Raw genomic sequence first — 21,749 nt, 5'->3', positions numbered from 1 at the left:
GTGTGTTTATATCTGTCACAGTCACGTGCGAGCAGTGCAGACAGACAGGGTTTACTTTGTCTGTGTGTGTTTATATCTGACACAGTCACGTGCGAGCAGTGCAGACAGACAGGGTTTACTTTGTCTGTGTGTGTTTATATCTGTCACAGTCACGTGTCGAGCAGTGCAGACAGACAGGGTTTACTTTGTCTGTGTGTGTTTATATCTGTCACAGTCACGTGCGAGCAGTGCAGACAGACAGGGTTTACTTTGTCTGTGTGTGTTTATATCTGTCACAGTCACGTGCGAGCAGTGCAGACAGACAGGGTTTACTTTGTCTGTGTGTGTTTATATCTGTCACAGTCACGTGCGAGCAGTGCAGACAGACAGGGTTTACTTTGTCTGTGTGTGTTTCTATCTGTCACAGTCACGTGCGAGCAGTGCAGACAGACAGGGTTTACTTTGTCTGTGGGTGTTTATATCTGTCACAGTCACGTGCGAGCAGTGCAGACAGACAGGGTTTACTTTGTCTGTGTGTGTTTATATCTGTCACAGTCACGTGCGAGCAGTGCAGACAGACAGGGTTTACTTTGTCTGTGTGTGTTTATATCTGTCACAGTCACGTGCGAGCAGTGCAGACAGACAGGGTTTACTTTGTCTGTGTGTGTTTATATCTGTCACAGTCACGTGCGAGCAGTGCAGACAGACAGGGTTTACTTTGTCTGTGTGTGTTTCTATCTGTCACAGTCACGTGCGAGCAGTGCAGACAGACAGGGTTTACTTTGTCTGTGTGTGTTTATATCTGTCACAGTCACGTGCGAGCAGTGCAGACAGACATGGTTTACTTTGTCTGTGTGTGTTTATATCTGTCACAGTCACGTGCGAGCAGTGCAGACAGACAGGGTTTACTTTGTCTGTGTGTGTTTATATCTGTCACAGTCACGTGCGAGCAGTGCAGACAGACAGGGTTTACTTTGTCTGTGTGTGTTTATATCTGTCACAGTCACGTGCGAGCAGTGCAGACAGACAGGGTTTACTTTGTCTGTGTGTGTTTATATCTGTCACAGTCACGTGCGAGCAGTGCAGACAGACAGGGTTTACTTTGTCTGTGTGTGTTTATATCTGTCACAGTCATGTGCGAGCAGTGCAGACAGACAGGGTTTACTTTGTCTGTGTGTGTTTATATCTGTCACAGTCACGTGCGAGCAGTGCAGACAGACAGGGTTTACTTTGTCTGTGTGTGTTTCTATCTGTCACAGTCACGTGCGAGCAGTGCAGACAGACAGGGTTTACTTTGTCTGTGTGTGTTTATATCTGACACAGTCACGTATGAGCAGTGCAGACAGACAGGGTTTACTTTGTCTGTGTGTGTTTATATCTGTCACAGTCACGTGCGAGTAGTGCAGACAGACAGGGTTTACTGTGTCTGTGTGTGTTTCTATCTGTCACAGTCACGTGCGAGCAGTGCAGACAGACAGGGTTTACTTTGTCTGTGTGTGTTTATATCTGTCACAGTCACGTGCGAGCAGTGCAGACAGACAGGGTTTACTTTGTCTGTGTGTGTTTATATCTGTCACAGTCACGTGCGAGCAGTGCAGACAGACAGGGTTTACTTTGTCTGTGTGTGTTTATATCTGTCACAGTCACGTGCGAGCAGTGCAGACAGACTGGGTTTACTTTGTCTGTGTGTGTTTATATCTGTCACAGTCACGTGCGAGCAGTGCAGACAGACAGGGTTTACTTTGTCTGTGTGTGTTCATATCTGTCACAGTCACGTGCGAGCAGTGCAGACAGACAGGGTTTACTTTGTCTGTGTGTGTTTATATCTGTCACAGTCACGTGCGAGCAGTGCAGACAGACAGGGTTTACTTTGTACTGCAACCAGCTCAACTGCTGAAGGGAGACATAATGGTAGGTATAATCACACTCATATACCTTACCTGCACTTTTCAAATCCACAATTGAATGGAATGTTATACAAAGCTCAGTGGTCTGACTGTATGAACCTTATAGACAGCCAGGTGAGGTAACTGTCTGTTTTTGCTGTCTGTGGTTCAGGTGGTGTGTTATAATAAAAACCACCAGACAGCCAGCCGAGAGGTCATCTTCAGGCTCCAGTTTCACACTGGCATTATCCACGGTCGCCCCTTGCTTTTCCCCAAGGAAGACCTTGACACAGCATATATAGGTACAGTAGTAGGCCTACTGGGAAGCCTAATGCAATGAATGACCTACTCCCTCTCTCTCTCTCCCTCTCTCTCTCTCTCTCTTACCTCTCTCTCTCTCTCTCTCTCTCTCTCTCTTCTCTCTCTCTCTCTCTCTCTCTCTCTCTCTCTCTCCCCCTCTCGCTCTCTCTTCTCTCCCCCTCTCTCTCTCCCCCCCTCCCTCCCTCTCCCTCTCTCTTTCTCTCTCCCTCTCTCTCTTTCTCTCTGTGTAAGTATTGTCACAGGCTAACCTTGGTCTAATCACCAGGTGATGAGTGCAGGCGTGAAATACAGAGGAAAGCCAACGCATGCAGGTAGACATGCACACACACAGATAGAGATGGATGATCACCTTCCCTCCCCTTTCCAGATCCCAGGTTTCCAGACGATGGGAAAGTTCAGTTGGTGTTCTCTGAAAGTCCTGAGAAGATGCCAGGTAATTCCCGGCCGTCATCGTTGTTAAGCATAATCCTAATCTCCCCTTCAAACCACCATTGGTCCAACGAACACACACCTGGACCCACTACAGCTGGTGTGGCTGACTAACAGCCCCTGCCAACCCCGTCACCCTACAGTCACACATCCTGTAAGGACTATTTAAAAGTTCCAATTCGTCATGATGCATGAGTGATGCAAACTGTTTTTGACACGCTGAGGTAATGTCCAGACTTAGATACAGTTGGGGGATGTTCCCATTTATTGAATAAAATAATATGAGGACAGATTAAACTTGATGATTTACCATGGTGGTGACGATTTGTGGTTGAGTAATCCGGGTTAAAGGCAACCTTGTGAATAGCTGTAAAAACCATGTGAATCTCCTGTTCACCCATGCATGACTACTACCTGGTTACTTGTGATCTTATACACCTGAGCCATCAACTGACCTACCACCTGACCCATAACCTCAGTGAGACTGCTCTCTAGTGGTGAGAACAAAACTAGACAAACACAAACCCTATCAAAATGGCTCTTATATATCTTGTCAGCTGCCGTCACAGCCCTTCACCCTGCAGTCACATATCCTGTCAGCTGCCGTCACAGCCCTTCACCCTGCAGTCACATATCCTGTCAGCTGCCATCACAGCCCTTCACCCTGCAGTCACATATCCTGCAGCTGCCGTCACAACCCTTCACCCTGCAGTCACATATCCTGTCAGCTGCCGTCACAGCATTTCACCCTGCAGTCACATATCCAGCTGCCGTCACAGCCCTTCACCCTGCAGTTAGATATCCTGTCAGCTGCCGTCACAACCCTTCACCCTGCAGTCACATATCCTGTCAGCTGCCATCACAGCCCTTCACCCTGCAGTCACATATCCTGTCAGCTGCCATCACAGCCCTTCACCCTGCAGTCACATATCCTGTCAGCTGCCGTCACAACCCTTCACCCTGCAGTCACATATCCTGTCAGCTGCCGTCACAGCCCTTCACCCTGCAGTCACATATCCTGCAGCTGCCGTCACAACCCTTCACCCTGCAGTCACATATCCTGTCAGCTGCCGTCACAGCATTTCACCCTGCAGTCACATATCCAGCTGCCGTCACAGCCCTTCACCCTGCAGTCACATATCCTGTCAGCTGCCGTCACAGCCCTTCACCCTGCAGTCACATATCCTGTCAGCTGCCGTCACAGCCCTTCACCCTGCAGTCACATATCCTGTCAGCTGCCGTCACAGCCCTTCACCCTGCAGTCACATATCCTGCCAGCTGCCGTCACAGCCCTTCACCCTGCAGTCACATATCCTGCCAGCTGCCGTCACAGCCCTTCACCCTGCAGTCACATATCCTGTCAGCTGCCGTCACAACCCTTCACCCTGCAGTCACATATCCTGTCAGCTGCCATCACAGCCCTTCACCCTGCAGTCACATATCCTGTCAGCTGCCATCACAGCCCTTCACCCTGCAGTCACATATCCTGTCAGCTGCCATCACAACCCTTCACCCTGCAGTCACATATCCAGCTGCCGTCACAGCCCTTCACCCTGCAGTTAGATATCCTGTCAGCTGCCGTCACAACCCTTCACCCTGCAGTCACATATCCTGTCAGCTGCCATCACAGCCCTTCACCCTGCAGTCACATATCCTGTCAGCTGCCATCACAGCCCTTCACCCTGCAGTCACATATCCTGTCAGCTGCCATCACAGCCCTTCACCCTGCAGTCACATATCCTGTCAGCTGCCGTCACAACCCTTCACCCTGCAGTCACATATCCTGTCAGCTGCCTTCACAGCATTTCACCCTGCAGTCACATATCCTGTCAGCTGCCTTCACAGCATTTCACCCTGCAGTCACATATCCTGTCAGCTGCCGTCACAACCCTTCACCCTGCAGTCACATATCCTGTCAGCTGCCATCACAACCCTTCACGCTGCAGTCACATATCCTGTCAGCTGCCATCACAGCCCTTCACCCTGCAGTCACATATCCTGTCAGCTGCCGTCACAACCCTTCACCCTGCAGTCACATATCCTGTCAGCTGCCATCACAGCCCTTCACCCTGCAGTCACATATCCTGTCAGCTGCCATCACAGCCCTTCACCCTGCAGTCACATATCCTGTCAGCTGCCATCACAGCCCTTCACCCTGCAGTCACATATCCTGTCAGCTGCCATCACAACCCTTCACCCTGCAGTCACATATCCTGTCAGCTGCCATCACAGCCCTTCACCCTGCAGTCACATATCCTGTCAGCTGCCGTCACAACCCTTCACCCTGCAGTCACATATCCTGTCAGCTGCCGTCACAGCCCTTCACCCTGCAGTCACATATCCTGTCAGCTGCCATCACAGCCCTTCACCCTGCAGTCACATATCCTGTCAGCTGCCGTCACAGCATTTCACCCTGCAGTCACATATCCTGTCAGCTACCGTCACAGCATTTCACCCTGCAGTCACATATCCTGTCAGCTGCCGTCACAGCATTTCACCCTGCAGTCACATATCCTGCCAGCTGCCGTCACAACCCTTCACACTGCAGTCACATATCCTGTCAGCTGCCATCACAGCCCTTCACCCTGCAGTCACATATCCTGTCAGCTGCCATCACAGCCCTTCACCCTGCAGTCACATATCCTGTCAGCTGCCATCACAGCCCTTCACCCTGCAGTCACATATCCTGTCAGCTGCCGTCACAAAAGAACAGAGCAGAGCATAACATAACAGAGCAGAACAGTACATAGCCGAGCAGATTTAGAACAGAGCAGAATAGAGCAGAACATAACAGAACAGAGAAGAACAGAACAGAACAGAGCAGAGAACAGCAGAACATAACAGAGTAGAACAGAACAGAACAGAGCAGAACAGAACGGAGCAGAACAGAGCGGAACAGAGCAGAGCAAAACAGAACGGCGCAGAACAGAACGGAGCAGAACAGAACAGAGCAGAACGGAACAGAGCAGAACGGAACAGAACAGAGCAGAACAGAACAGAGCAGAACAGAGCAGAGCAGAACGGAACAGAGCAGAACAGAACAGAGTAGAACAGAGCAGAACAGAGCAGAACGGAACGGAGCAGAACAGAATGGAGCAGAACAGAACGGAGCGGAACAGAGCAGAGCAAAACAGAACGGAGCAGAACAGAACAGAGCAGAACGGAGCAGAACGGAACAGAGCAGAACGGAACAGAGCAGAGCAGAACAGAACAGAGCAGAACAGAGCAGAGCAGAACGGAACAGAGCAGAACAGAGCAGAACAGAGCAGAGCAGAACGGAACGGAGCAGAACAGAACGGAACAAAACAGAACGGAGCAGAACAGAACGGAGCAGAACAGAACAGAGCAGAACGGAGCAGAACGGAACAGAACGGAACAGAACAGAACAGAGCAGAACAGAGCAGAACAGAGCAGAGCAGAATGGAACAGAGCAGAACAGAACAGAGCAGAACAGAACAGAACAGAGCAGAGCAGAACAGAACAGAACAGAGTAGAACAGAGCAGAACAGAGCAGAACAGAGCAGAACGGAACGGAGCAGAACAGAACGGAGCAGAACGGAGCGGAACAGAGCAGAGCAAAACAGAACGGAGCAGAACAGAACGGAGCAGAACAGAGCAGAACGGAGCAGAACGGAACAGAGCAGAACAGAGCGGAACAGAGCAGAACAGAACGGAGCAGAACAGAGCGCAACAGAGCAGAGCAAAACAGAACGGAGCAGAACAGAACAGAGCAGAACGGAACAGAACAGAGCAGAACAGAACAGAGCAGAACAGAGCAGAACAGAACGGAACAGAGCAGAACAGAACAGAGCAGAACAGAGCAGAGCAGAACGGAGCAGAACGGAACAGAGCAGAACAGAGCGGAACAGAGCAGAACAGAACGGAGCAGAACAGAGCGCAACAGAGCAGAGCAAAACAGAACGGAGCAGAACAGAACAGAGCAGAACGGAGCAGAACGGAACAGAGCAGAACGGAACAGAACAGAGCAGAACAGAACAGAGCAGAACAGAGCAGAACAGAACGGAACAGAGCAGAACAGAACAGAGCAGAACAGAGCAGAGCAGAACGGAGCAGAACAGAACAGAGCAGAACAGAACAGAGCAGAACAGAGCAGAGCAGAACGGAACAGAGCAGAACAGAACAGAGCAGAACAGAGCAGAACGGAACAGAGCAGAACAGAACGGAGCAGAACAGAGCGGAACAGAGCAGAGCAAAACAGAACGGAGCAGAACAGAACGGAGCAGAACAGAAAAGAGCAGAACGGAGCAGAACGGAACAGAGCAGAACGGAACAGAACAGAGCAGAACAGAACAGAGCAGAACAGAGCAGAGCAGAATGGAACAGAGCAGAACAGAACAGAGTAGAACAGAGCAGAACAGAGCAGAACAGAGCAGAACGGAGCAGAACAGAACGGAGCAGAACGGAGCGGAACAGAGCAGAGCAAAACAGAACGGAGCAGAACAGAACGGAGCAGAACGGAGCAGAACGGAACAGAGCAGAACAGAACAGAGCGGAACAGAGCAGAACAGAACGGAGCAGAACAGAACGGAGCAGAACAGAGCGGAACAGAGCAGAGCAAAACAGAACGGAGCAGAACAGAACAGAGCAGAACGGAGCAGAACGGAACAGAGCAGAACGGAACAGAACAGAGCAGAACAGAACAGAGCAGAACAGAGCAGACCAGAACGGAACAGAGCAGAATAGAACAGAGCAGAACAGAGCAGAACGGAACGGAGCAGAACAGAGCAGAACGGAGCAGAACGGAACAGAGCAGAACAGAGCGGAACAGAGCAGAACAGAACGTAGCAGAACAGAACGGAGCAGAACAGAGCGGAACAGAGCAGAGCAAAACAGAACGGAGCAGAACAGAACAGAGCAGAACGGAGCAGAACGGAACAGAGCAGAACGGAGCGGAACAGAGCAGAACAGAACGGAGCAGAACAGAACGGAGCAGAACAGAGCGGAACAGAGCAGAGCAAAACAGAACGGAGCAGAACAGAACAGAGCAGAACGGAGCAGAACGGAACAGAGCAGAACAGAACAGAGCAGAACAGAACAGAGCAGAGCAGAACGGAGCAGAACGGAACAGAGCAGAACAGAACAGAGCAGAACAGAGCAGAACGGAACAGAGCAGAACAGAACAGAACAGAGCAGAACAGAGCAGAGCAGAACGGAACGGAGCAGAACAGAACGGAGCAGAACAGAACGGAGCAGAACTGAGCGGAACAGAGCAGATCAAAACAGAACGGAGCAGAACAGAACGGAGCAGAACAGAACAGAGCAGAACGGAGCAGAACGGAACAGAGCAGAACGGAACAGAACAGAGCAGAACAGAACAGAGCAGAACAGAGCAGAACGGAGCAGAACGGAACAGAGCAGAACAGAACAGAGCGGAACAGAGCAGAACAGAACGAAGCAGAACAGAACGGAGCAGAACAGAGCAGAGCAAAACAGAACGGAGCAGAACAGAACAGAGCAGAACGGAGCAGAACGGAACAGAGCAGAACGAACAGAACAGAGCAGAACAGAACAGAGCAGAACAGAGCAGAGCAGAACGGAACAGAGCAGAACAGAACAGAGCAGAACAGAGCAGAACAGAGCAGAGCAGAACGGAACGGAGCAGAACAGAACGGAGCAGAACAGAACGGAGCAGAACGGAACAGAGCAGAACGGAACAGAACAGAGCAGAACAGAACAGAGCAGAACAGAGCAGAACAGAGCAGAGCAGAATGGAACAGAGCAGAACAGAACAGAGCAGAACAGAGCAGAACGGAGCAGAACAGAACGGAGCAGAACGGAGCGGAACAGAGCAGAGCAAAACAGAACGGAGCAGAACAGAACGGAGCAGAACAGAGCAGAACGGAGCAGAACGGAACAGAACAGAGCGGAACAGAGCAGAACAGAACGGAGCAGAACAGAACAGAGCGGAACAGAGCAGAGCAAAACAGAACGGAGCAGAACAGAACAGAGCAGAACGGAGCAGAACGGAACAGAGCAGAACGGAACAGAACAGAGCAGAACAGAACAGAGCAGAACAGAGCAGAACGGAACAGAGCAGAACAGAACAGAACAGAGCAGAACAGAGCAGAGCAGAACGGAACGGAGCAGAACAGAACGGAGCAGAACAGAACGGAGCAGAACTGAGCGGAACAGAGCAGATCAAAACAGAACGGAGCAGAACAGAACGGAGCAGAACAGAACAGAGCAGAACGGAGCAGAACGGAACAGAGCAGAACGGAACAGAACAGAGCAGAACAGAACAGAGCAGAACAGAGCAGAACAGAACAGAGCAGAACAGAGCAGAACGGAGCAGAACGGAACAGAGCAGAACAGAGCAGAACAGAACGAAGCAGAACAGAACGGAGCAGAACAGAGCAGAGCAAAACAGAACGGAGCAGAACAGAACAGAGCAGAACGGAGCAGAACGGAACAGAGCAGAACGGGAATGAGCAGAACAGAACAGAGCAGAACAGAGCAGAACAGAGCAGAGCAGAACAGAGAACGGAGCAGAACAGAACGGAGCAGAACAGAACGGAGCAGAACAGAGCGGAACAGAGCAGAGCAAAACAGAACGGAGCAGAACAGAACGGAGCAGAACAGAACAGAGCAGAACGGAGCAGAACGGAACAGAGCAGAACGGAACAGAACAGAGCAGAACAGAACAGAGCAGAACAGAGCAGAACAGAGCAGAGCAGAATGGAACAGAGCAGAACAGAACAGAGCAGAACAGAGCGGAACAGAGCAGAGCAAAACAGAACGGAGCAGAACAGAACGGAGCAGAACAGAACAGAGCAGAACGGAGCAGAACGGAACAGAGCAGAACGGAACAGAACAGAGCAGAACAGAACAGAACAGAGCAGAACAGAGCAGAGCAGAATGGAACAGAGCAGAACAGAACAGAGCAGAACAGAGCAGAACAGAGCAGAACGGAGCAGAACAGAACGGAGCAGAACGGAGCGGAACAGAGCAGAGCAAAACAGAACGGAGCAGAACAGAACGGAGCAGAACAGAGCAGAACGGAGCAGAACGGAACAGAACAGAGCGGAACAGAGCAGAACAGAACGGAGCAGAACAGAACAGAGCGGAACAGAGCAGAGCAAAACAGAACGGAGCAGAACAGAACAGAGCAGAACGGAGCAGAACGGAACAGAGCAGAACGGAACAGAACAGAGCAGAACAGAGCAGAGCAGAGCAGAACAGAACAGAGCAGAACAGAGCAGAGCAGAACGGAACAGAGCAGAACAGAGCAGAACAGAGCAGAGCAGAACGGAACGGAGCAGAACAGAACGGAACAAAACAGAACGGAGCAGAACAGAACGGAGCAGAACAGAACAGAGCAGAACGGAGCAGAACGGAACAGAACGGAACAGAACAGAACAGAGCAGAACAGAGCAGAACAGAGCAGAACAGAATGGAACAGAGCAGAACAGAACAGAGCAGAACAGAGCAGAGCAGAACGGAACAGAGCAGAACGGAACAGAGCAGAACGGAACAGAACAGAGCAGAACAGAACAGAGCAGAACAGAGCAGAGCAGAACGGAACAGAGCAGAACAGAACAGAGCAGAACAGAGCAGAACAGAGCAGAGCAGAACGGAACGGAGCAGAACAGAACGGAGCAGAACAGAACGGAGCAGAACGGAACAGAGCAGAACGGAACAGAACAGAGCAGAACAGAACAGAGCAGAACAGAGCAGAACAGAGCAGAGCAGAATGGAACAGAGCAGAACAGAACAGAGCAGAACAGAGCAGAACGGAGCAGAACAGAACGGAGCAGAACGGAGCGGAACAGAGCAGAGCAAAACAGAACGGAGCAGAACAGAACGGAGCAGAACAGAGCAGAACGGAGCAGAACGGAACAGAACAGAGCGGAACAGAGCAGAACAGAACGGAGCAGAACAGAACAGAGCGGAACAGAGCAGAGCAAAACAGAACGGAGCAGAACAGAACAGAGCAGAACGGAGCAGAACGGAACAGAGCAGAACGGAACAGAACAGAGCAGAACAGAACAGAGCAGAACAGAGCAGAACGGAACAGAGCAGAACAGAACAGAACAGAGCAGAACAGAGCAGAGCAGAACGGAACGGAGCAGAACAGAACGGAGCAGAACAGAACGGAGCAGAACTGAGCGGAACAGAGCAGATCAAAACAGAACGGAGCAGAACAGAACGGAGCAGAACAGAACAGAGCAGAACGGAGCAGAACGGAACAGAGCAGAACGGAACAGAACAGAGCAGAACAGAACAGAGCAGAACAGAGCAGAACAGAACAGAGCAGAACAGAGCAGAACGGAGCAGAACGGAACAGAGCAGAACAGAGCAGAACAGAACGAAGCAGAACAGAACGGAGCAGAACAGAGCAGAGCAAAACAGAACGGAGCAGAACAGAACAGAGCAGAACGGAGCAGAACGGAACAGAGCAGAACGGAACAGAGCAGAACAGAACAGAGCAGAACAGAGCAGAACAGAGCAGAGCAGAACGGAACGGAGCAGAACAGAACGGAGCAGAACAGAACGGAGCAGAACAGAGCGGAACAGAGCAGAGCAAAACAGAACGGAGCAGAACAGAACGGAGCAGAACAGAACAGAGCAGAACGGAGCAGAACGGAACAGAGCAGAACGGAACAGAACAGAGCAGAACAGAACAGAGCAGAACAGAGCAGAACAGAGCAGAGCAGAATGGAACAGAGCAGAACAGAACAGAGCAGAACAGAGCGGAACAGAGCAGAGCAAAACAGAACGGAGCAGAACAGAACGGAGCAGAACAGAACAGAGCAGAACGGAGCAGAACGGAACAGAGCAGAACGGAACAGAACAGAGCAGAACAGAACAGAACAGAGCAGAACAGAGCAGAGCAGAATGGAACAGAGCAGAACAGAACAGAGCAGAACAGAGCAGAACAGAGCAGAACAGAACAGAACAGAACGGAGCAGAACGGAGCGAACAGAACAGAGCAGAGCAAAAAGAACGGAGCAGAACAGAACGGAGCAGAACAGAGCAGAACGGAGAGCAGAACAGAACAGAGCGGAACAGAGCAGAAACAGAACGGAGCAGAACAGAACAGAGCGGAACAGAGCAGAGCAAAAGCAGAACGGAGCAGAACAGAACAGAGCAGAACGGAGCAGAACAGGAACAGAGCAGAACGGAACAGAACAGAGCAGAACAGAGCAGAGCAGAGCAGAACAGAACAGAGCAGAACAGAGCAGAGCAGAACGAACAGAGCAGAACAGACAGAACAGAGCAGAGCAGAAACAGAACAGGGTTTAACAGAGCAGAACAGAGCAAAACAGAACAGAGCAGAAACAGAACGGAGCAGAACAGAACAGAGCAGAACGGAGCAGAACAGAACAGAACGGAACAGAACAGAACAGAGCAGAACAGAGCAGAACAGAGCAGAACAGAAACAGAACAGAGCAGAACAGAACAGAGCAGAACAGAACAGAACAGAGCAGAGCAGAACAGAACAGAACAGAGTAGAACAGAGCAGAACAGAACAGAACAGAGCAGAACGGAACAGCAGAACAGAACGGAGCAGAAACGGAACAGAGCAGAACGGAACAGAACAGAGCAGAACAGAACAGAACAGAGCAGAACAGAACAGAGCAGAACAGAAAGAGCAGAACAGAACAGAGCAGAACAGAGCAGAACAGAGCAGAACGGAGCAGAACAGAACGGGAGCAGAACAGAGCGGAACAGAGCAGAGCAAAACAGAACGGAGCAGAACAGAACGAGAGAACAGAACAGAGCAGAACAGAGAACGAACAGAACAGAGCACAGGCAGAACAGAACAGAACAGAGCAGAACAGAACAGAGCAGAACAGAACAGAGCAAAACAGAACGGAGCAGAACAGAACAGAGCAGAACAGCAACAGAACAGAGTGAGAACGGAACAGAACAGAGCAGAACAGAGCAGAGCAGAGCAGAACAGAACAGAGCAGAACAGAGCAGAGCAGAACAGAACAGAGCAGAACAGAGCAGAACAGAGCAGAGCAGAACAGAACGGAGCAGAACAGAACGGAACAAAACAGAACGAACAGAACAGAACGGAGCAGAACAGAACAGAGCAGAACGGAGCAGAACGGAACAGAACGGAACAGAACAGAACAGAGCAGAACAGAAACAGAGCAGAACAGAATGAATGAACAGAGCAGAACAGAACAGAGCAGAACAGAACAGAACAGAGCAGAGCAGAACAGAACAGAACAGAGCAGAACAGAGCAGAACAGAGCAGAACAGAGCAGAACAGAACGGAGCAGAACAGAACGGAGCAGAACGGAGCGGAACAGAGCAGAGCAAACAGAACGGAGCAGAACAGAACGGAGCAGAACAGAGCACAGAACAGGAACAGAGCAGAACAGAGCGGAACAGAGCAGAACAGAACAGAGAGAACAGAGCAGAGCAGAGCAGAGCAAAACAGAACGGAGCAGAACAGAACAGAGCAGAACGGAGCAGAACGGAACAGAGCAGAACGGAACAGAACAGAGCAGAACAGAACAGAGCAGAACAGAGCAGAACAGAACGGAACAGAGCAGAACAGAACAGAGCAGAACAGAGCAGAGCAGAACGGAGCAGAACAGAACAGAGCAGAACAGAACAGAGCAGAACAGAGCAGAGCAGAACGGAACAGAACAGAACAGAACAGAGTAGAACAGAGAGAACAGAGCAGAACAGAGCTCTCAGAACAGAACGGAGCAGAACAGAGCGGAACAGAGCAGAGCAAAACAGAACGGAGCAGAACAGAACGGAGCAGAACAGAAAAGAGCAGAACGGAGCAGAGGAACAGAGCAGAACGGAACAGAACAGAGCAGAACAGAACAGAGCAGAACAGAGCAGAGCAGAACAGAACAGAGCAGAACGGAGCAGAACGGAACAGAGCAGAACGGAACAGAACAGAGCAGAACAGAACAGAGCAGAACAGAGCAGAACAGAACGGAACAGAGCAGAACAGAACAGAGCAGAACAGAGCAGAGCAGAACGGAGCAGAACAGAACAGAGCAGAACAGAACAGAGCAGAACAGAGCAGAGCAGAACGGAACAGAGCAGAACAGAACAGAGCAGAACAGAGCAGAGCAGAACGGAACGGAGCAGAACAGAACGGAGCAGAACAGAGCGGAACAGAGCAGAGCAAAACAGAACGGAGCAGAACAGAACGGAGCAGAACAGAAAAGAGCAGAACGGAGCAGAACGGAACAGAGCAGAACGGAACAGAACAGAGCAGAACAGAACAGAGCAGAACAGAGCAGAGCAGAATGGAACAGAGCAGAACAGAACAGAGTAGAACAGAGCAGAACAGAGCAGAACAGAGCAGAACGGAGCAGAACAGAACGGAGCAGAACGGAGCGGAACAGAGCAGAGCAAAACAGAACGGAGCAGAACAGAACGGAGCAGAACGGAGCAGAACGGAACAGAGCAGAACAGAACAGAGCGGAACAGAGCAGAACAGAACGGAGCAGAACAGAACGGAGCAGAACAGAGCGGAACAGAGCAGAGCAAAACAGAACGGAGCAGAACAGAACAGAGCAGAACGGAGCAGAACGGAACAGAGCAGAACGGAACAGAACAGAGCAGAACAGAACAGAGCAGAACAGAGCAGAGCAGAACGGAACAGAGCAGAATAGAACAGAGCAGAACAGAGCAGAACGGAACGGAGCAGAACAGAGCAGAACGGAGCAGAACGGAACAGAGCAGAACAGAGCGGAACAGAGCAGAACAGAACGGAGCAGAACAGAACGGAGCAGAACAGAGCGGAACAGAGCAGAGCAAAACAGAACGGAGCAGAACAGAACAGAGCAGAACGGAGCAGAACGGAACAGAGCAGAACGGAGCGGAACAGAGCAGAACAGAACGGAGCAGAACAGAACGGAGCAGAACAGAACGGAGCAGAAACGGAACAGAGCAGAACAGAACAGAGCGGAACAGAGCAGAACAGAACGGAGCAGAACAGAACGGAGCAGAACAGAGCGGAACAGAGCAGAGCAAAACAGAACGGAGCAGAACAGAACAGAGCAGAACGGAGCAGAACGGAACAGAGCAGAACGGAACAGAACAGAGCAGAACAGAACAGAGCAGAACAGAGCAGAACGGAACAGAGCAGAATAGAACAGAGCAGAACAGAGCAGAACGGAACGGAGCAGAACAGAGCAGAACGGAGCAGAACGGAACAGAGCAGAACAGAGCGGAACAGAGCAGAACAGAACGGAGCAGAACAGAACGGAGCAGAACAGAGCGGAACAGAACGGAGCAGAACAGAACGGAGCAGAACAGAGCGGAACAGAGCAGAGCAAAACAGAACGGAGCAGAACAGAACAGAGCAGAACGGAGCAGAACGGAACAGAGCAGAACAGAACAGAGCAGAACAGAACAGAGCAGAGCAGAACGGAGCAGAACGGAACAGAGCAGAACAGAACAGAGCAGAACAGAGCAGAACGGAACAGAGCAGAACAGAACAGAACAGAGCAGAACAGAGCAGAGCAGAACGGAACGGAGCAGAACAGAACGGAGCAGAACAGAACGGAGCAGAACTGAGCGGAACAGAGCAGATCAAAACAGAACGGAGCAGAACAGAACGGAGCAGAACAGAACAGAGCAGAACGGAGCAGAACGGAACAGAGCAGAACGGAACAGAACAGAGCAGAACAGAACAGAGCAGAACAGAGCAGAACGGAGCAGAACGGAACAGAGCAGAACAGAACAGAGCGGAACAGAGCAGAACAGAACGAAGCAGAACAGAACGGAGCAGAACAGAGCAGAGCAAAACAGAACGGAGCAGAACAGAACAGAGCAGAACGGAGCAGAACGGAACAGAGCAGAACGGAACAGAACAGAGCAGAACAGAACAGAGCAGAACAGAGCAGAGCAGAACGGAACAGAGCAGAACAGAACAGAGCAGAACAGAGCAGAACAGAGCAGAGCAGAACGAACGGAGCAGAACAGAACGGAGCAGAACAGAACGGAGCAGAACGGAACAGAGCAGAACGGAACAGAACAGAGCAGAACAGAACAGAGCAGAACAGAGCAGAACAGAGCAGAGCAGAATGGAACAGAGCAGAACAGAACAGAGCAGAACAGAGCAGAACGGAGCAGAACAGAACGGAGCAGAACGGAGCGGAACAGAGCAGAGCAAAACAGAACGGAGCAGAACAGAACGGAGCAGAACAGAGCAGAACGGAGCAGAACAGAACAGAACAGAGCGGAACAGAGCAGAACAGAACGGAGCAGAACAGAACAGAGCAGAACAGAGCAGAGCAAAACAGAACGGAGCAGAACAGAACAGAGCAGAACGGAGCAGAACGGAACAGAGCAGAACGGAACAGAACAGAGCAGAACAGAACAGAGCAGAACAGAGCAGAACGGAACAGAGCAGAACAGAACAGAACAGAGCAGAACAGAGCAGAGCAGAACGGAACGGAGCAGAACAGAACGGAGCAGAACAGAACGGAGCAGAACTGAGCGGAACAGAGCAGATCAAAACAGAACGGAGCAGAACAGAACGGAGCAGAACATAACAGAGCAGAACGGAGCAGAACGGAACAGAGCAGAACGGAACAGAACAGAGCAGAACAGAACAGAGCAGAACAGAGCAGAACGGAGCAGAACGGAACAGAGCAGAACAGAACAGAGCGGAACAGAGCAGAACAGAACAGAACAGAACGGAGCAGAACAGAGCAGAGCAAAACAGAACGGAGCAGAACAGAACAGAGCAGAACGGAGCAGAACGAACAGAGCAGAACGGTCAGAACAGAGCAGAACAGAACAGAGCAGAACAGAGCAGAGCAGAACGGAACAGAGCAGAACAGAACAGAGCAGAACAGAGCAGAACAGAGCAGAGCAGAACAGAACAGAGCAGAACAGAACGGAGCAGAACAGAACGGAGCAGAACAGAGCGGAACAGAGCAGAGCAAAACAGAACGGAGCAGAACAGAACGGAGCAGAACAGAACAGAGCAGAACGGAGCAGAACGGAACAGAGCAGAACGGAACAGAACAGAGCAGAACAGAACAGAGCAGAACAGAGCAGAACAGAGCAGAGCAGAATGGAACAGAGCAGAACAGAACAGAGCAGAACAGAGCGGAACAGAGCAGAGCAAAACAGAACGGAGCAGAACAGAACGGAGCAGAACAGAACAGAGCAGAACGGAGCAGAACGGAACAGAGCAGAACGGAACAGAACAGAGCAGAACAGAACAGAGCAGAACAGAGCAGAGCAGAATGGAACAGAGCAGAACAGAACAGAGCAGAACAGAGCAGAACAGAGCAGAACGGAGCAGAACAGAACGGAGCAGAACGGAGCGGAACAGAGCAGAGCAAACAGAACGGAGCAGAACAGAACGGAGCAGAACAGAGCAGAACGGAGCAGAACGGAACAGAACAGAGCGGAACAGAGCAGAACAGAACGGAGCAGAACAGAACAGAGCGGAACAGAGCAGAGCAAAACAGAACGGAGCAGAACAGAACAGAGCAGAACAGAACGGAGCAGAACGGAACAGAGCAGAACGGAACAGAACAGAGCAGAACAGAGCAGAGCAGAACGGAACAGAGCAGAATAGAACAGAGCAGAACAGAGCAGAACAGAGCAGAACAGAACGGAGCAGAAAGAGCAGAACAGAGCAGAACGGAACGGAGCAGAACAGAAGAACGGAGCAGAACGGAACAGAGCAGAACAGAGCGGAACAGAGCAGAACGGAGCAGAGCAGAACGGAGCAGAACGGAACAGAGCAGAACGGAACGGAGCAGAACAGAGCAGAACGGAGCAGAACGGAACAGAGCAGAACAGAGCGGAACAGAGCAGAACAGAACGGAGCAGAACAGAACAGAGCAGAACAGAGCAGAACGGAACAGAGCAGAACAGAACAGAGCAGAACAGAGCAGAGCAGAACAGAACAGAGCAGAACGGAGCAGAACGGAACAGAGCAGAACGGAACAGAACGGAGCAGAACAGAACAGAGCAGAACAGAGCAGAACGGAGCAGAACGGAACAGAGCAGAACAGAACAGAGCGGAACAGAGCAGAACAGAACGAAGCAGAACAGAACGGAGCAGAACAGAGCGGAACAGAGCAGAGCAAAACAGAACGGAGCAGAACAGAACAGAGCAGAACGGAGCAGAGCGGAATAGAGCAGAACGGAACAGAACAGAGCAGAACAGAACAGAGCAGAGCAGAACGGAACAGAGCAGAACAGAACAGAGCAGAACAGAGCAGAACAGAGCAGAACGGAACGGAGCAGAACAGAACGGAGCAGAACAGAACGGAGCAGAACAGAGCGGAACAGAGCAGAGCAAAACAGAACGGAGCAGAACGGAGCAGAACGGAACAGAGCAGAACGGAACAGAACAGAGCAGAACAGAACAGAGCAGAACAGAGCAGAACAGAGCAGAGCAGAATGGAACAGAGCAGAACAGAGCGGAACAGAGCAGAGCAAAACAGAACGGAGCAGAACAGAACGGAGCAGAACAGAACAGAGCAGAACGGAGCAGAACGGAACAGAGCAGAACGGAACAGAACAGAGCAGAACAGAACAGAGCAGAACAGAACAGAATGGAACAGAGCAGAACAGAACAGAGCAGAACTGAGCAGAACAGAGCAGAACGGAGCAGAACAGAACGGAGCGGAACAGAGCAGAACAAACAGAACGGAGCAGAACAGAATGGAGCAGAACGGAGCAGAACGGAACAGAACAGAGCGGAACAGAGCAGAACAGAACGGAGCAGAACAGAACGGAGCAGAACAGAGCGGAACAGAGCAGAGCAAAACAGAACGGAGCAGAACAGAACGGAGCAGAACGGAACAGAGCAGAACGGAACTGAACAGAGCAGAACAGAACAGAGCAGAACAGAGCAGAGCAGAACGGAACAGAGCAGAATAGAACAGAAGAACAGAGCAGAACAGAGCAGAACAGAACGGAGCAGAACAGAGCAGAACAGAGCAGAACGGAACGGAGCAGAACAGAGCAGAACGGAGCAGAACGGAACAGAGCAGAACAGAGCAGAACAGAGCAGAACAGAACGGAGCAGAACAGAAACGAAGCAGAACAGAGCGGAACAGAGCAGAGCAAAACAGAACGGAGCAGAACAGAACAGAGCAGAACGGAACAGAGGAGAACGGAACAGAACAGAGCAGAACAGAACAGAGCAGAACAGCAGAGAACAGAGCAGAGCAGAACGGAACAGAGCAGAACAGAACAGAACAGAACAGAACAGAGCAGAACAACAGAGCAGAACAGAACAGAACAGAACAGAACAGAACAGAGCAGAACAGAACAGAGCAGAACAGAACAGAACAGAACAGAACAGAACAGAACAGAACAGAGCAGAATAGAACAGAGCAGAACAGAGCAGAACAGAGCGGAACAGAGCAGAGCAAAACAGAACGGAGCAGAACAGAGCGGAGCAGAACAGAACAGAGCAGAACGGAGCAGAACGGAACAGAGCAGAACGGAACAGAACAGAGCAGAACAGAACAGAGCAGAACAGAGCAGAACAGAGCAGAGCAGAATGGAACAGAGCAGAACAGAGCGGAACAGAGCAGAGCAAAACAGAACGGAGCAGAACAGAACAGGAGCAGAACAGAGCAGAACGGAGAGCAGAACGGAACAGAGCAGAACGGAACAGAACAGAGCAGAACAGAGCAGAACAGAATGGAACAGAGCAGAACAGAACAGAGCAGAACTGAGCAGAACAGAGCAGAACGGAGCAGAACAGAACGGAACAGAACGGAGCGGAACAGAGCAGAGCAAAACAGAACGGAGCAGAACAGAATGGAGCAGAACGGAGCAGAACGGAACAGAACAGAGCGGAACAGAGCAGAACAGAACGGAGCAGAACAGAACGGAGCAGAACAGAGCGGAACAGAGCAGAGCAAAACAGAACGGAGCAGAACAGAACGGAGCAGAACGGAACAGAGCAGAACGGAACTGAACAGAGCAGAACGAACAGAACAGAGCAGAACAGAGCAGAGCAGAACGGAACAGAGCAGAATAGAACAGAGCAGAACAGAGCAGAACAGAGCAGAACGGAACGGAGCAGAACAGAGCAGAACAGAGCAGAACGGAACGGAGCAGAACAGAGCAGAACGGAGCAGAACGGAACAGAGCAGAACAGAGCGGAACAGAGCAGAACAGAACGGAGCAGAACAGAACGGAGCAGAACAGAGCGAACAGAGCAGAGCAAAACAGAACGGAGCAGAACAGAACAGAGCAGAACGGAACAGAGGAGAACGGAACAGAACAGAGCAGAAACAGAACAGAGCAGAACAGAGGAGAACAGAGCAGAGCAGAACGGAACAGAGCAGAACAGAACAGAACAGAACAGAACAGAGCAGAACGGAACAGAGCAGAACAGAACAGAACAGAACAGAACAGAACAGAGCAGAACAGAACATAGCAGAACAGAACAGAACAGAACAGAACAGAACAGAACAGAGCAGAACGGAACGGAGCAGAACAGAACAGGAGCAGAACAGAACGGAGCAGAACAGAGCGGAACAGAGCAGAGCAAAACAAAACGGAGCAGAACAGAACGGAGCAGAACAGCAGAACGGAACAGAGCAGAACGGAACAGAACAGAGCAGAAGAGAACAGAGCAGAACAGAGCAGAGCAGAACAGAACAGAGTAGAACAGAGCAGAACAGAGCAGAACAGAGCAGAACGGAACGGAGCAGAACAGAACGGAGCAGAACGGAGCGGAACAGAGCAGAGCAAAACAGAACAGAGCAGAACAGAACGGAACAGAGCAGAGCAGAATGGAACAGAGCAGAACAGAGCGGAACAGAGCAGAGCAAAACAGAACGGAGCAGAACAGAACGGAGCAGAACAGAACAGAGCAGAACGGAGCAGAACGGAACAGAGCAGAACGGAACAGAAGAACGGAACAGAACAGAGCAGAACAGAACAGAGCAGAACAGAGCAGAACAGAGCAGAGCAGAATGGAACAGAGCAGAACAGAGCGGAACAGAGCAGAGCAAAACAGAACGGAGCAGAACAGAACGGAGCAGAACAGAACAGAGCAGAACGGAGCAGAACGGAACAGAGCAGAACGGAACAGAACAGAGCAGAACAGAACAGAGCAGAACAGAGCAGAACAGAATGGAACAGAGCAGAACAGAACAGAGCAGAACTGAGCAGAACAGAGCAGAACGGAGCAGAACAGAACGGAACAGAACGGAGCGGAACAGAGCAGAGCAAAACAGAACGGAGCAGAACAGAATGGAGCAGAACGGAGCAGAACGGAACAGAACAGAGCGGAACAGAGCAGAACAGAACGGAGCAGAACAGAACGGAGCAGAACAGAGCGGAACAGAGCAGAGCAAAACAGAACGGAGCAGAACAGAACGGAGCAGAACGGAACAGAGCAGAACGGAACTGAACAGAGCAGAACAGAACAGAGCAGAACAGAGCAGAGCAAAACAGAACGGAGCAGAACGGAGCAGAACGGAACAGAGCAGAACGGAACAGAACAGAGCAGAACAGAACAGAGCAGAACAGAGCAGAACAGAGCAGAGCAGAATGGAACAGAGCAGAACAGAGCGGAACAGAGCAGAGCAAAACAGAACGGAGCAGAACAGAACGGAGCAGAACAGAACAGAGCAGAACGGAGCAGAACGGAACAGAGCAGAACGGAACAGAACAGAGCAGAACAGAACAGAGCAGAACAGAGCAGAACAGAATGGAACAGAGCAGAACAGAACAGAGCAGAACTGAGCAGAACAGAGCAGAACGGAGCAGAACAGAACGGAGCGGAACAGAGCAGAGCAAAACAGAACGGAGCAGAACAGAATGGAGCAGAACGGAGCAGAACGGAACAGAACAGAGCGGAACAGAGCAGAACAGAACGGAGCAGAACAGAACGGAGCAGAACAGAGCGGAACAGAGCAGAGCAAAACAGAACGGAGCAGAACAGAACGGAGCAGAACGGAACAGAGCAGAACGGAACTGAACAGAGCAGAACAGAACAGAGCAGAACAGAGCAGAGCAGAACGGAACAGAGCAGAATAGAACAGAGCAGAACAGAGCAGAACAGAGCAGAACGGAACGGAGCAGAACAGAGCAGAACAGAGCAGAACGGAACGGAGCAGAACAGAGCAGAACGGAGCAGAACGGAACAGAGCAGAACAGAGCGGAACAGAGCAGAACAGAACGGAGCAG

General features: G+C 51.0%; 1 protein-coding gene across 1 annotated transcript in view; it reads left to right on the top strand.

Annotated features, from left to right (window-relative positions):
* LOC115121285 (tensin-3-like) overlaps nt 1–21,749 on the top strand; it is a 143,741-nt gene that overhangs the window by 40,654 nt on the left and 81,338 nt on the right. Inside the window, exons 9-11 of the mRNA XM_065008519.1 lie at nt 1,815–1,890; nt 2,038–2,167; nt 2,554–2,619. Of these exons, the coding sequence (XP_064864591.1) occupies nt 1,815–1,890; nt 2,038–2,167; nt 2,554–2,619 (272 nt within the window). The remainder of the gene's footprint in view (nt 1–1,814; nt 1,891–2,037; nt 2,168–2,553; nt 2,620–21,749) is intronic.

This window comes from Oncorhynchus nerka, linkage group LG24 (genome assembly GCF_034236695.1).
Source record: "Oncorhynchus nerka isolate Pitt River linkage group LG24, Oner_Uvic_2.0, whole genome shotgun sequence".
NCBI classification, from domain to species: Eukaryota; Metazoa; Chordata; class Actinopteri; order Salmoniformes; family Salmonidae; genus Oncorhynchus; species Oncorhynchus nerka.
The sequence above is the reverse complement of the archived record's forward strand: the minus strand, read 5'-3'. Positions and strand labels throughout refer to the sequence as shown.